The 17,134-nt window shown below is 44.1% G+C and overlaps 1 protein-coding gene across 6 annotated transcripts in view; it reads right to left on the reverse strand.

Annotated features, from left to right (window-relative positions):
• The window catches only part of LOC138637873 (cholinesterase-like), a 269,681-nt gene that overhangs the window by 145,663 nt on the left and 106,884 nt on the right, over positions 1 to 17,134 (reverse strand). Inside the window, exon 3 of one of the 6 annotated variants that reach the window (XM_069726807.1) lies at positions 11,404 to 12,288. The exons of the other annotated variants lie outside the window; for them this stretch is intronic. Within the exon in view, the coding sequence (XP_069582908.1) occupies positions 11,404 to 11,482 (79 nt within the window). The 5' untranslated portion in view covers positions 11,483 to 12,288. The remainder of the gene's footprint in view (positions 1 to 11,403; positions 12,289 to 17,134) is intronic. 6 annotated transcript variants of the gene reach the window in all.

The following is a 17,134-nucleotide window of genomic DNA, read 5'->3' on the forward strand; positions in this document are numbered from 1 at the left end:
CGTTCATTATGGCCCAATAGATGCTCCTTATAAAGATGTGCCGTATAGAATGCTCTGCACCGTTCATTATGGCCCCATAGATGCTCCATATAAAGCTGTGCCATATATAATAATAATAATAATTAATAATAATTTTATTTATATAGCGCCAACATATTTCGCAGCGCTTTACAAATTATAGAGGGGACTTGTACAGACAATAGACATTACAGCATAACAGAAATACAGTTCAAAACAGATACCAGGAGGAGTGAGGGCCCTGCTCGCAAGCTTACAAACTACGAGGAAAAAGGGAGACACGAGAGGTGGATGGTAACAATTGCTTTAGTTATTCGGACCAGCTATAGTGTAAGGCTCAGGTGTTCATGTAAAGCTGCATGAACCAGTTACCTGCCTAAGTATGTAGCAGTACAGACACAGAGGGCTAATACTGCATAAAGTGTATGAGAACATGATGCGAGGAACCTTTTTTTTTTTTTTTTTTTATTATAAATAGGCCACACAGGGATCGTTAGGTTAATGCATTGAGGCGGTAGGCCAGTCTGAACAAATGAGTTTTTAGGGCACGCTTAAAACTGTGGGGATTGGGGATTAATCGTATTAACCTAGGTAGTGCATTCCAAAGAATCGGCGCAGCACGTGTAAAGTCTTGGAGACGGGAGTGGGAGGTTCTGATTATTGAGGATGCTAACCTGAGGTCATTAGCGGAGCGGAGGGCACGGGTAGGGTGGTAGACTGATACCAGGGAGGAGATGTAGGGTGGTGCTGAGCCATGGAGTGCTTTGTGGATGAGGGTAGTAGTTTTGTACTGGATTCTGGAGTGGATGGGTAGCCAGTGTAATGACTGGCACAGGGTAGAGGCATCGGTGTAACGGTTGGTGAGGGATATGATCCTGGCTGCAGCATTCAGGACGGATTGGAGCGGGGAGAGTTTTGCAAGAGGGAGACCGATTAGTAGAGAGTTACAATAGTCCAGACGAGAATGAATAAGTGAAACAGTCAGAGTTTTTGCAGAGTCGAAAGTAAGAAAAGGGCGAATTCTAGAAATGTTTTTGAGATGCAGGTAAGAAGAGCGAGCCAGTGATCGGATGTAGGGGGTGAATGAAAGGTCAGAATCAAGGATGACCCCAAGGCAGCGGGCATGTTGCTTTGGAGTAATGGTGGAACCGCACACGGAGATGGCAATGTCAGGCAAAGGTAGGTTAGTAGAGGGAGAGAACACGAGGAGTTCAGTTTTTGACAGGTTTAGTTTCAGATAGAGGGAGGACATGATGTTAGAGACAGCGGTAAGACAATCACTGGTGTTTTCTAAAAAGGTCGGTGTGATATCGGGAGCAGAAGTGTATAATTGGGTGTTGTCAGCATAGAGATGGTACTGGAAACCAAATCTACTGATTGTTTGTCCAATAGGGGCAGTATACAACGAGAAGAGAAGAGGGCCTAGGACTGATCCTTGAGGAACCCCAACAGTAAGGGGAAGGTGAGAGGAGGAGGAACCAGCAAAACATACAGTGAAGGATCGGTCAGAGAGATAGGAGGAGAACCAGGAGAGAACGGTGTCCTTGAGGCCGATGGAGCGGAGCATAGTGAGGAGGAGCTGATGATCCACAGTGTCGAATGCTGCAGAGAGATCCAAGAGAATTAGCATGGAGTAGTGACCATTAGATTTAGCTGTTAGTAGGTCATTAGAGACTTTAATGAGGGCAGTTTCAGTAGAGTGTAAAGAGCGGAAGCCAGATTGAAGAGGGTCGAGAAGAGAGTTATCTGAGAGATAGCGGGTAAGACGGGAGTGGACCAGGCGTTCGAGGAGTTTAGAGATGAAGGGAAGATTAGAGACAGGTCTATAATTAGCGGCACAGTTTTGATCGAGGGATGGTTTTTTAAGTAATGGATGTATGATGGCATGCTTAAATGAGGAGGGAAAAATACCGGAAGTGAGGGAAAGGTTGAATATTTTTGTTAGGTGAGAGGTGACAGCCGGGGAAAGGGACTGGAGGAGATGTGACGGAATGGGGTCACTGGTGCAAGTGGTCGGGCGAGAAGATGCAAGGAGCCTGCTTACTTCTTCTTCTGTAACTGCTTCAAAGTCAGAGAGTGAACTAGATGCAGTGGGGGAGGGAGGACAGTGCATGGTATGAAGAGATTGGGAGATGATTTCCTGTCGAATGTGGTCAATTTTTTCTTTGAAGTAATTGGCCAGATCGTCAGCACGGAGATCCGTGGTTGGGGCCTGCTCTCTTGGGTTGAGTAGGGACTGGAACGTGTCAAAGAGACGTTTAGGGTTATTGGACAGGGAGGTGATGAGGGTGTTGAAGTAGGTTTGTTTGGAGAGGTGAAGGGCAGAATTGTATGTCTTTAGCATGAACTTATAATGGATGAAATCTTCGGGTAGATTAGATTTTCTCCACAGACGTTCTGCGCACCTGGAGCACCGCTGCAGGAAACGTGTTTGCAGCATGTGCCACGGTTGTTGCCGTCTGTGCCGAGTTGTTTTATGTATAGGAGTAGCAGCTTCATCCAGAGCACTTTGCAGGGTTTCATTGTAATGCTTCAATGCAGAATCAGGACATGAGATGGAGGAAATAGGGGCCAATGAGGACTGCAAGTTCTTCATAAGTTTCTGGGTGTTAATGGCCTGTATGTTTCTATAGGTGTGGAAAGTGGGGGTGACCTGAGCGGGATGGCAGTTCTTGATAGAGAATGAAAGAAGGTTGTGGTCAGAGAGCGGGAGAGGGGAGTTTGTGAAATCATCCACTGAGCAAAGTCGGGAGAAGACCAAGTCAAGGGAGTTTCCATCTTCATGTGTTGGAGAGTTAGTATGCTGCGAGAGGCCAAAAGAGGAGGATAGAGATAAAAGGTGAGAAGCAGATGGGGAGAGGGGAGAGGCAATGGGGATGTTGAAATCACCCATGATAAGGGTGGGGGTGTCACAGGAGAGAAAGTGTGGAAGCCAGGTGGCAAAGTGATCCAGGAACTGATGAGAGGGGCCGGGAGGACGATACACCACCGCCACTCGCATGGAGAAGGGGACGTAGAGTCTGACCACATGGACCTCAAAGGAAGGGAAGACAAGTGAGGGTACTTGGGGGATAACTTGGAAAGTACATTTGGGTGAAAGGAGCAGACCAACGCCTCCACCTGCTCTGTTGTCTGATCTTGGGGTATGAGAAAAGTGTAGTCCACCATATGAAAGAGCAGCAGCAGCGGTGGTGTCTGACTGCTGGATCCAGGTTTCAGTAAGAGCCAGGAGATTAAGAGAATTAGAAAGGAAGAAGTCATGAATGAAGGAGAGTTTATTACACACAGAGCGAGAATTCCAAAGGGCACAATTGAAAGAGACAGCAGGCATGCAGGGAATATTAATAAGGTTAGAGGGGTTTCTGGGTGTAGCAATTGGGAGGTTTGACTGGCTATAACATGGGGGGCCGGGGTTTGGAGATATGTCTCCAGCGACTAGGAGAAGGAGGATCGAGAGAGTGAGCAGATGGTTAAGTGATTTGTGAGAGCTTCTCTTGTGTTGGATGTTGGGACTGAATGGATCTGTGCTGTTAAGCAATGTGAATAGAGCATGAGTGCTATACATAGGAGAGGCAAGGACAGAGGGGCCGATATGGATGGAGTGTAGAGAGTTAATGCGAGGGCGGTGAATGTGAGTGAATGCAGCAGCCAGAATATAGATTATACAAATAAATATGGTATTTGTGCTGTTTCAAGTGAATATGGATTAGATTTAGTTTTTCTTACCTGTCTCCTGCCCTGTCTAACTGCCATGTTATAACTGCCGAGTACTTAGAAAAAAAAAAAAAAATATATAATATAATATATATAAATATAATAAAATTATATAAATATAATAAAAATATAATGCTCTGCACCGTTCATTATGGCCCCATAGATGCTCCATATAAAGCTGTGCCATATATAATGCTCTGCACCGTTCATTATGACCCCATAGATGCTCCACATAAAGCTGTGCCATATATGCTCTGCACCGTTCATTATGGCCCCATAGATGCTCCACATAAAGCTGTGCCATATAGAATGCTCTGCACCGTTCATTATGGCCCCATAGATGCTCCACATAAAGCTGTGCCATATATAATGCTCTGCACCGTTCATTATGGCCCCATAGATGCTCCACATAAAGCTGTGCCATATAGAATGCTCTGCACCGTTCATTATGGCCCCATAGATGCTCCATATAAAGCTGTGCCATATATAATGCTCTGCACCGTTCATTATGGCCCCATAGATGCTCCATATAAAGCTGTGCCCCATATAATGCTCTGCACCGTTCATTATGGCCCCATAGATGCTCCATATAAAGCTGTGCCATATATAATGCTCTGCACCGTTCATTATGGCCCCATAGATGCTCCTTATAAAGCTGTGCCATATATAACGCTGCTGCTGCAATAAAAAAAAAATCACATACTCACCTCGCTTGCTTGCAGCTCCTCAGCGTCCCGTCTCGGCGTCCCTCCGCACTGACTGTTCAGGCAGAGGGCGGCGCACACACTATACGTCATCGCGCCCTCTGACCTGAACAGTCAGAGCAAGAGGACGGGAAGACGGAGCGGCGCCCGGCGGGTGGAACGTGGACAGGTGAATATAAAATACTCACCTAGTCCCGGCGCTCCTGACGCTGCCCCTGCCTGTCACACTGTCTTAGTGTGCCGCAGCTCTTCCTGTCAGCGGTCACTGGCACCGCTCATTAGAGGAATGAATATGCGGCTCCACCCCTATGGGAGTGGAGTCCATATTTATAAGTTTAATGAGCGGTCCCACAGGACCGCTGTACAGGGGAAGAGCTGCGGCACCCGAAGACAGTGTGACAGGCCGGGGGAGCGTCAGGAGCGCCGGGACTAGGTGAGTATGCGACAATCCTCTCTCCCCCTCACCCGCCGACCTTGCCACAGACCGTGACTCGAGTATAAGCCGAGAGGGGCACTTTCAGCCCAAAAATTTGGGCTGAAAATCTCAGCTTATACTCGAGTATATACGGTATGTATATATATATATATATATATATATATATATATATATATGTATGTAGAGGATTTGTCAGCTCTCCTGTGTGGTGTAGTATATAGAGGATCTGTCAGCTCTCCTGTGTGGTGTAGTATATAGAGGATCTGTCAGCTCTCCTGTGTGGTGTAGTATATAGAGGATCTGTCAGCTGTCCTGTCTGGTGTAGTATATAGAGGATCTGTCAGCTCTCCTGTGTGGTGTAGTATATAGAGGATCTGTCAGCTCTCCTGTGTGGTGTAGTATATAGAGGATCTGTCAGCTCCCCTGTGTGGTGTAGTATATAGAGGATCTGTCAGCTCTCGTGTGTGGTGTAGTATATAGAAGATCTGTCAGCTCTCCAGTGTGGTGTAGTATATAGAGGCTCTGTCAGCTCTCCTGTGTGGTGTAGTATATAGAGGATCTGTCAGGTCTCCTGTGTGGTGTAGTATATAGAAGATCTGTCAGCTCTCCCGTGTGGTGTATATAGAGGATCTGTCAGCTCTCCTGTGTGGTGTAGTATATAGAGGATCTGTCAGCTCTCCTGTGTGGTGTAGTATATAGAGGATCTGTCAGCTCTCCTGTGTGGTGTAGTATATAGAGGATCTGTCAGCTCTCATGTGTGGTGTAGTATATAGAGGATCTGTCAGCTCTCCCGTGTGGTATAGTATATAGAGGATCTGTCAGCTCTCCTGTGTGGTGTAGTATATAGAGGATCTGTCAGCTCTCCTATGTGGTGTAGTATATAGAGGATCTGTCAGCTCTCCTGTGTGGTGTAGTATATAGAGGATCTGTCAGCTCTCCTGTGTGGTATAGTATATAGAGGATCTGTCAGCTCTCCTGTGTGGTGTAGTATATAGAGGATCTGTCAGCTCTACTATGTGGTGTGGTATATAGAGGATCTGTCAGCTCTCCTGTGTGGTGTAGTATATAGTGGATCTCTCAGCTCTCGTGTGTGGTGTAGTATATAGAGGATCTGTCAGCTCTCCTGTGTGGTGTAGTATATAGAGGATCTGTCAGCTCTCCTGTGTGGTGTAGTATATAGAGGATCTGTCAGCTCCCCTGTGTGGTGTAGTATATAGAGGATCTGTCAGCTCTCCTGTGTGGTATAGTATATAGAGGCTCTGTCAGCTCTCCTGTGTTCCTGTGTGGTGTAGTATATAGAGGATCTGTCAGCTCTCCCGTGTGGTGTAGTATATAGAGGATCTGTCAGCTCTCCTGTGTGGTGTAGTATATAGAGGATCTGTCAGCTCTCCTATGTGGTGTAGTATATAGAGGATCTGTCAGCTCTCCTATGTGGTGTAGTATATAGAGGATCTGTCAGCTCTCCTGTGTGGTGTAGTATATAGAGGCTCTGTCAGCTCTCCTGTGTTCCTGTGTGGTATAGTATATAGAGGATCTGTCAGCTCTCCTATGTGGTAGGATATCCTGTAGTATATCCTGTGTGGTATTTCCATTTGACCCCAATAGAACCGTACCCTACAGATGGAGAGCCAAGTGCTAAGGCCAGACGAAGTGTCCAGAGTCGCCTTCAGAGCTTCCTCTGCTTTATCAGTCTTGACATGCTTCGTAGCATTGAAGAATGGACTACTCAACATGCACGTCACACGGAGCAGGTGGATTGGTTCATGGGTCTCACGGAACTAATGGCATTTATTTCAGTTATTATCTTGTGGGGGGTGACCAAGGTTCCATCACTACGTGACAGCTGGTCAGCAAACCTGGGAAACCCAAGGATCATTGCCACTATGACCCGAAACCGCTTTCAAGACATCATGCAACACCTACGCTTTGATGACATGTTCACGCGCAGTGAGCGAGTGGAGACCGATAAGTTTGCTGCAATCTCCGATGTGTGGAGATCGTTTGTCACCAACTGCATCGCATCCTACAACCCTGGTCGACACATCACTATTGATGAACAGCTTTTTCCGTCAAAGACTCGCTGCTGTTTTCTGCAATACATTGCAACAAAACCAGACAAGTTTGGTATCAAGTTTTGGGTGGCTTGCGACTTGAAATCAAAGTACATCTGTAATGTCCTCCCATATCTTGGCAAGGACCCCAGTCGTCCCAGCGGGGAGAGACTGTCCGAAACTGTAGTGATGAGGCTGATGGAACCATTCATGGACAAGGGCAGAACTGTAACCACGGACAATTTCTTTACATCATTGTCACTTGCACAACGACTGCTTAGCCGGGAAACCACTATCCTCGGCACAGTCAACAAGAGTCGCCGGGAAATTCCTCAATCCGCTAGACAGATGGACCACACTGAATTCACTACTCAGGTGTTTTCAACCACTGGTGCCACACTGACAGTGTATGCACCCAAACGAAAGAAGGCCGTCTACATTCTCAGCAGCATGCACAGCGTGTTTGAGACTGAGGATACCAACAAAAGGAAGCCAAACACGGTCACACAATACAACCACACAAAGTGCGGTGTGGATGTAATGGACTAAATGGTGCGGGAGTACAGCGTGCGTGCAGGAACACGGAGATGGCCAGTCGCCGTGTTCTACAACATGATTGACATGGCAGCACTCAATGCTCATGTTCTTTATCAGGCATGCACTGGGGTGCGGGAGAGACGGGTGGACTTCCTGGTTGAGCTTGCAAAAGAGTTAGGTGGCCGTCATGTGACTGAAAAGAAGGCACGCAAGGAGAAACTCCTTTGGCAACTTCCTTCCACACCCAGCCCTGGCAAAAGGGTGAAGTGTCAGGTCAACCATCGATGCACGAACAATTGTGCAACTGAGAGATGTGTTGACTGCTACAAATACACGTGTGGCAAATGTACCAGGGACATACCCAGGCAGGGCCAGGTATGTTCCGACATGTTCAGACAGACTGCTGAGTGAGTGCTGAAATGCTAGTCACACAAGGACATGCCACTCACACACACACAGCCCCCCACTGCAGCCTATTGAAAATATGTGTGGAATTGTTTTATTCCTTGTATTTTTTTAACATTTTTATAACAAAAATAAAAAACATCCTTTATCCTTTCCCCCTCCCCTCTTCCCACTCCTCCACCAACATCCCTCCCTGTTGTATAATTTTATTATATTGTTTTCTTGTTCACTGTTTTATCACATTTGTTTGGCCATGCCGCTTATACACTGCTCATCTTGAAAATGTGACTATTTGTTTGATGTTGGTGTGAAATAACCCTTTAGTGAAAGAAAAATCTTATTGGTTTTTAAAAAAAAAATAAAAAGCATCGAAACAATTAACAGTTGTTCTTTTGTATATTTTTCACACTAAAATTTCAGTCCTCTTGTGGGAATTTTTTTGCGCCAAATTTGCACAAGAATGAACATGCTGTGATTTTTTTTCGCTAGTGTGATTGAGGCCTAAAGGTACAGTTACACGTTACGATCTCGTTGACGATATCGTTTGAAAACGTCACGTGATCACGTCGTTCATGCAATGTCGTTTTCACATCGTTGCGTGTAACGTGAAGATATCGGACGAACACATCGTTGGATCGCTGATCGCAGATTTGAGGTCAGGATCTCAAATCTGACGATCCTCGTCCAATTATGTGTCAGAAGATGTGCAGCATCGTTCAGTGTAACGCTGAGATGAACGATGTCGGTCTAAATTCTCCTATTCCTGCCATTGTGAAAAATCGTTCTGCAAACGTTTGCAATGAGGCTAACGCGGAGCCAAAATTTACATCGTTAACAAGATAGTTGCATGTGACGCCTCTTGGATGATGTGAAACTGATTACACGAACGATGTGATCACGTGACATTTCTAACTATATCGTCGACGAGATCGTAACATGTACCTTTGACCGCTGCGGATCCGCAGCAGTTTCCTCTGAGTTTACAGTACAATGTAAACTTATGGGAAACAAAAAATGCTGTGCACATGCTGCGGAAAAATCCACGCGGAAACGCTGCGGATTACATTCCGCAGCATGTCACTTCTTTTCTGCGGATTTTCACCTGCTCCAATAGAAAACTGCAGATGAAAATCCGCAGAAGAAACCGCAGTAAAAACGCGATAAATCCGCAGTAAAAACCGCAACGGGTTTTCACTGCGGATTTTGGAATTCCGCTGCGGAAAAATCCGCAGTGGAATCCGCAAAGTGTGCACATAGCCTTAGACACAAATGCTTCTGGTCATTACTCACAACTGTACCTTGCTCTAAAATTTCTAATTCTCTATTTAAAATATATAAAAAATGATTCATTGTTTCAGCGCTTTTTTGCACAAATAAAACTAAACTAAATACAATTATATTATCAAATACAATAAACTGAACAGAACTAACTTGAAACTTGAAACTACATGGGTAAACTGGATGGAAAACAGCAAACAACCTCCTGTGGTGCAACAGTAATGGCCTTAATTACAGAACAAAAGACAGTGAATAGAGATAAGATAAGCTATAGATAAAATCCTTTAGGTCATTTGACCCTTCTCTGGGTTTCAAAGGTAGAAATGTCAAATGACCCATCTCTGGGACTTCTAGTGTTAAAGGGCATTGTGGGCCCCAAGAATGATTTTTCTCTGGTGGGCCCAAGGTACTACAGTCCGAAGCTGTTGCCGTTACACTGGCAGTATTTGGTCAGTATTTTACATCAGTATTTGTAAGCCAAAACCAGGAGTGGGTGATAAATGCAGAATTGGTGCATATGTTTCTATTATACTTTTCCTCTATTTGTTCCACTCCTGGTTTTGGCTTACAAATACTGATGTAAAATACTGACCAAATACTGCTAGTGTGACAGCAGCCTAAGGGTGCGTTGGCGCTCGATGTAGGATCGCTTCAACAAGGAAATGAGATAAGAGAACCAGGTTAAAAGTGGTGCTGCTCAAAGGATATTCAGAAAATACAAACACCACCCGAACCTTGCTTTTCTGAGGCATACACTTGCTATGAGAACGTGAGTATCTTTTGTGTTGTCTTACTATTATTTAACCTTTTTTTGTTTTCTACTAATGTTTTTCTATTTTTTTTCACCACAGAAACTGGTGCAGCACCACACAACCTGGATCGTCCTCTGTTGGAGCAGACCCTCATTGACCAGCTAACGAACAGGCACAATCCCAATCATCCACCAGCAACGTAGCAACCTGTCAGGCCTCACAGGTTGAAGAACAGGCAGCCACCGGTCCGTCAGGTTTTCCCCTCTCCCAGCCTTCTGCCGCTGCTTTTTTGGGTCTTTTCGTCAGTGACAGAGGGCCTGGGAGAGGTTACTTATGCCCGAGTTTATGCATTTAAGCTCGGTCTTCCAGGATGGGATTACGGTGTTTGGTGATAGACTGAAGAGTGGGTTCACTCATGTGAACACACTTCTACAGGATGTCAACAAACGTTTTGACGACCTGGAAGCCGACCTTGAGAGTCCGGCGCAACATTTTGTTACTTCAATAGAGCGGGAAGTGTCGGAAAACCTTACACCTCAATTCCAGCTCAACGTCATGCAGGCCTGCCAGGTTGCTTACAGCCATGCATTGCAGCAGCAGTGACAAAGTTACAATCCACAGGCCGGAAGATATTACCAGCAGCCAAACATCTACTTTCAAACTCCCACAGCACTGAACTATCCACCACCACCACCGTCTCCAGTTCACAGATCCACCACGCTGCCAACTTCATCGTCCCTGCAGTCAGCAACATACACCACGATCCCAAGTTCAGCACCCCTGCAGCCAGCGGCATCCACCAAGCTCCCAAGTTCAGCACCCCTGCAGCCAGCAGCATCCACCACTACTTTCCCAAGTTCAGCACCCCTGCAGCCAGCAGCATCCACCACGCTGGTCAGTCCAGCACCTTGCCAGAAGACTGCTACAGAGGCCACCACTCCTACTCAGCCAAGAAAGCAAAGATCCAAATCTAAAAACATCCTCACCATGACGAAGACCTGTAGTCAAAAAACCCTGCTAAAATTGGACCCTCACCTACCAATATGTCTCTGTTGTCAAATGTGTCACTACCTTCCCTTGTGTCTGTCCTTTCCAGTTTGTTTATCCATTCCCAAGATTCCACTGTGTTTTCTACTCCCAATGTGTCCAGTCCCATCCATGATCCAATCCTTCAAATTGTTGTCCCTTCCTCTGTAACCCCTTCATCAACTACCACCCAATCCTCACAGCTTCACACCCCCAAGGTCCACCGCATCTCACGCTCAGATAGATCCCGATCCTAAACCCCGTTATTTTTTTGTTAGAGAAATGTTTATTTTCTTTGCACAATATCTGTGTTTTCTTTGTCTCTTTAAGCGCCCCCGCTAGAAACACACACATGTGTGTATTGTATTGTTGAGGGAAACTTGTAACGGGTGTTTTACTACAGGTGTTTTATTATTTAATTCAGCAAACATTACAGGTACATTTTACCATTACAGGTACATTTTTACAATACAGGTACATACTTAGCGGCTTAAACCATTCCATCTTGCAATGCACAGATCCATTATCAGAAATAAAGTATGCAGGAAACTTATCTCTCATCTGGGCAACTTCCACTGTAGTCCTCAGGGGTGATCTTGGTAATTATGCAATGTAACAGGCTCCTCAGGTACTAAGATGGGTAGCTCTTTTGCCAGGATATAATTGGGCAAAACAACACACACTTTCACAACTTCATCAGTTGTCTCAATTTTTAGATTTATGGCTGTCCCCAAAATGCACAATTTAGATACCAGCAAGCCAACGCACACTCCACAGTTCTTCGTGCCCTTGTCAGTCGGTAATTGAAAAGCCGTTTGGTGTAATTCAAGTCTCTACTTGAGTAAGGTTTTAGGAGGTTGGTACACATTTAAAAGGCCTCATCCCCAACCACAACAAATGGCATTGGTGGGCCTTCAGTGTTGGGAAGAGGTTGTGGCTTTGGAAAATTGAAATTATTATGATACAAACGTTGGCCCATGTCAGAGTTTTTGAAAGTCTGAGAGTCCTTTTCTCATCCATATGAGCAAACATCCATGGCGACAAATCAATGTTCAGCATCTGCAATCACCATGAGAACAATCAAAAAGTATTTTTTGTAACTAAAATACTCAGTTACACTTCCAGCTGGTTTCATAATCCGAATGTTTTTGCCATCCACAGCCCTCACACAGTTAGGAAAATTACAAATGTCCTTGAATTTTTCAGCATTTTCAAGCCAGGGTTCAGTTGTGGGTTGGGGGAGGAATTCTTGACACAGAACACCACATAAAGCCCTACAGGTGTCTCCAACAATCTCAGAAAGGGTGGACACTCCAATCTGGAACTGGAAATGGAGATATGATAAGGTCTCTCCGGAAGCCAGGAATCTGACAAACAGAAAATGGAAATAAAAAATGAATACATGGGTTTTCTAACAATAATACTATGAACATGTGTTTGTTTTTCACAACTACGTACCTCAGGGTCACCAACAGAGGTTCCTCACCAGGAATTGCTCTACGGAATGGTGTGTCCTGCCTGCTAATGGATCCACAGATATGTTTCAGCAAGTCATCGAAATTCCGTTCAGACATCCTCGTGTAGTAAAAAACTTCTGAGGGTTTGCACGCAGGTCGGTGTATAACGAGTGGTAGGCTCCACGGCTCTCTCGGAGTTCAAGGATGGGGTGTTGCGAGTAGCGACAATGAAGTCTTCTCAGTCTTTGTCTTCTTCTTGAAAAGCAAAAGCAAAGGCAACAGCCAATTTCAATTGTAAATCCAGATTAGCATAGAAGCTCTCCATGTCAAGATCCATCTTGCAGCAGGATACAGCAGCAAAAGATTAGGATTTCCTCATTGCAGTGTGTCTATATATATAGAAATCCCATAATACACCCATTGGGTGTCTGATGTCAAGGAAAAGCTATTGGAAAACATTGGAAATATCGAACGCATGCGCATAAACAACACAAGCGCATGCCAAAACGCATGCAAACGCATGCACATACAGCATTTTTTTGCCGTCATGCATAAGATGATGCGGATAAAAAATGCTGCGTAAGCGCATGCGGATGATACGCTGCAGACTCAAATGCTAATGTGAAGCTAGCCTAAATGATTACCTGAAATATTTACTTTGTGGCGATCCGTAAAGACGTTAAAATTAAATACTATTATACTTGTCTAACTCACATCAACTGCTGGAAATTGGAAATGGAAAATGTGCCAGTTCATCTGTCCTCAGGACATATTGACCATATGTTTGAATCTATGAAAATATGAGTGTAGCCTGGCTGCTAGAGGTACACAATGACTAATTATCACAGCCATTAAATGCCAGAAAAGATGCAAGCCCAGCTTGCGAGCCCGCATAAAAATAAAGGAGGTGGCATATGACGTATCCACTACATGATTTGTCGTTAAGGGATGAACCTCTATTTGTAATACAAAAAAAGTGCAGAAACACGTAAATCTTTCTGCTTTTTCCACTAGATTGTGACACACCTTCATTGCGGATTACATGGAACAACAGGGCAGCAATTCTGTTTAGTATTCTGGAACTTGTAGTGACATCCATGCAGGGAGCTTTGGGTTTAATTTCTGAACATATTGCATCATTAACTCCCTGTTGTGAGACTTAGGTGGGACTATACAATTTTCAACCCTTAGTTTTCTGCTTCCAATTGCCAGTTATAGGTGTTACTCGCTCTGGTTCACTTCTGCTGTGCTACACTAACTTAATGTGCATTTCCAGTTCTTGACCTTGACTTGTGTTTAGACTTTTCTACTGGCTTATGATTTTGTTCCTGATTCTAACTTCTTGCTACTGACCCAGTATTCTGACTTATTTTGATAACATCTGTCATTGTCATAACCAGTTAGTGCAAAGGTCCAGGATCTGCCCCAGGCATTTTACAATGCTAATGTGTTAAATGGCATACTAAAACAACTAAAGCAGGTATTGACTTAAACATCTTGCTCACTAGAGCTGGTAGATTATACCATGCTATCTGATAAATGTTTGAACAGCTTGATCTATGTGCACAGTCTGTAACCCGTTGCTACAGATCTACGAGTGCTTCTCACTAAATTAGAATATCATCAAAAAGTTAATTTATTTCAGTTCTTCAATACAGAAAGTGAAACTCATATATTATATAGTCATTACAAACAGAGTGATCTATTTCAAGTGTTTATTTCTGTTAATGCTAATGATTATGGCCTACAGCCAATGAAAACTCAAAAGTCATTATCTCATTAAATTAGAATCCTCTTTTTTACACCAGCTTGAATAATTATTTTATAATCCAAAATGTTGACCTACTGAAATGTATATTTAGTGAATGCACTCAATTCTTGGTTAGGGCTCCTTTTGCATTAATTAGGCTAGTTTCACATTTGCGGTAAGATCCGCAGCGTTTAATCCGCATCCGCAAGTGCAGGAAAAAACGCATAGAAACACGTACAAACGTGGCGTTTTTTAGACGCATGTGGGGAATGCATGCGGTTAAAAACGCCGCGTTTGTACATGTTTTTATGCGTTTTTTCCTGCGTTTGCGTTTTTGGTGCGCAGGGTGAAAAATTTAACAGGAAAAAAATCTTGATAACCAGACAGCGCCAATGGGACTACAGAGGTCATGTATTATGGGATCTCTATATATAGACTCTTGAACAGCTGAAATCTTCAGATTTTTCTCCTGTATGCTGTGTCATAATGGATCTTCGCATGGAGAGCTTTTAGCCTGGATTTAAGCATCAAGCTGTTTCTTGCCTGTGCGTTTGCTTGGGAGCAAGACAGAAATTGTGAAAGATTGAGAAGGAGACGGCGTAGGCGTTTTTGGAGACACCCCATTATTGAATTACGTGAGAGACATGGAGCCTATCACACGCTGTATGGCAAGCTTAATGCCAACCCGGAGAAATTCCATGAATATACAAGGATGTCACAAGACTCGTTCCGGGATTTGCTTGCTCGTGTCCAAGGAACCAGGACACCCAGCTCCGTAGAGCGATTCCACCAGAGGAACGTCTGCTGGTTACATTAAGGTACGTTCCAAATCCAAACCAATGACAGTCCAAATTTTGGGTGTTCTGACATTTATTTTTGGGGTATTTTCCTTTCTGTCTTTAGTGTAACCACACCATAAATAGAATAGATTTTAATTTTTTTTTTCTTACAGATTTCTGGCCACTGGAGAGAGTTTATCATCCCTCAACTTCCAATACCGGCTTGGAATTTCCACCCTGTCTGTAATAGTTGCGGACACCTCTCAGGCTTTGTGGAATATTCTCCGGGATGAGTTTATACTCCTACCCACCTTGGACATGTGGCTTGAAATTGCGGAAAAATTCTGGAGTGTGTGTGTTTTCCCCAACTGTTTGGGAGCAGTTGATGGAATCACATCCGCATTATAAAACCAGCCAGAACAGGATCAGAGTACTTCAATTACAAAAAATATTTTTCTGTTGTGCTCATGGCAATAGCCGATGCAGACTGTCGCTTCATCGCCGTGGACATTGGAGCTTTTGGCCGTGGCAACGATTCCCAGACTTTTAAGAACTCTGATATGGGCCGCCGTGTGTATGGCAAAAATTTTAATTTTCCATGGCCACGACCTCTTCCCAACACTCAAGTTCCACTGATGCCATTTGTTATGGTTGGGGATGAGGCCTTTCAGATGTGTGAAAACCTACTGAAGCCATATTCTAATCGGAACTTGAACCACACTAAAAGGATCTTTAACTACAGATTGACCAGGGCCTGAAGAACAGTGGAGTGTACCTTTGGCATGCTAGTCTCAAAATGGCCATTCTTGCATCAGCCATTAATCTAAAAATGGAGACAGTCGACGAGGTGGTCAAAGCCTGTGTGGTTCTGCGCAATTCCATAATGGCTAAGGAGCGACCCAACATTGAACTGGATGAACCAGTTGCACACCCACTGCCCGATTACCATGATCATCCACTGCGGTCAACTGATGAAGTTGGTCACATGCGGGACCGATTTGCTGCCTTTTTTGATTCTGATATTGGACGTGTGTCATGGCAGGACAATGTTGTGTAAATGTCCTCTTGTAATTGTTATCTGTACCAGTAATTTTCTTAAATGTTAATAATATTTCTCATTAATAAAAATTTTTTGTTGTTGTCTTGACCATGTCTCCTATGTATTTCCTCTACAAATCTAGGCTGTCCTCAAACTAGCAGTATTTGGTCTGTATTTAATATCAGTATTTGTAATCCAAAACCAGGAGTGGGTGATAAAGGCAGAGGTGCTAGTTATGTTCATATTATAATTTACTTCTAATTGTTTCACTCCTTGTTTTGGCTTACAAATACTGATATAAAACACTGACCACATACTACTATTGTGATGGCAGCCATGTTGCTTTAGTGGTAAGGTTGTTGACGTCATTGCGTCCTGATTCTGTTCTGCTACGCAGTTTTCATTGGACACAGACTGAAGAGACAATGACTGTCATACAAAACAGATCTATACTCATCAAGTCAGGTGTCAGAAATAATGAATTCATGATGCACATATAACTGCCTCATGAATTCACTATTTCTGACACATGTACAAGTGAGCATAGAGATGCCGTGTTTATGACCACCATCGTCCCTTCACTTTGTGTGGAATATTAGGTACACAGACGAGAAACTGGAGGTTATACAAGGCAGTTCTCTACTCACCAGGTCAGGTGTCCTAACTAATGAGTTTTTGGACACCTGACCTGTTGAGTATAGGTCTGCATTGTATTTCCGCCATTTTCTCTTCAGTCTGCAACACTAGTCACAGACTAAAGGAAGAGATTATGGAGATAATACATGAATTAGTTTTTTGGCCCACCTCATATCTCAATACTAAAGACACACAAAGCTGCAGTCATTTATTTGCTAACTTCTGGAGCTATGATGTGGCCAAAAAATTAAGTGTTCAGCGCACGGTGTGTGTTGACGGCAGCGAAAGACACAATAAACCACACATAATTGGGGGCAAAACAACATTTTATTTTTTTTTTTTACACAAACTTTTAATTTAACTGCGCCTGCTTGTGGTAGAGTGATGTAAACGGGGGGTGTGAAGCAGTGAGGCCTGGCTAACAGTGGATGATGCAGGGGTGGCAGGAGAAGGGGCAATGAAACTTGAGGGGTCTGGTAGTTCGGGGATAGGGCTTGACACATGAGAGGCTTGAGACGCACTGGATGGGTGAGACAAACCTGACATTACAGA

This window comes from Ranitomeya imitator, chromosome 1 (genome assembly GCF_032444005.1).
Source record: "Ranitomeya imitator isolate aRanImi1 chromosome 1, aRanImi1.pri, whole genome shotgun sequence".
Lineage (NCBI taxonomy): Eukaryota > Metazoa > Chordata > Amphibia > Anura > Dendrobatidae > Ranitomeya > Ranitomeya imitator.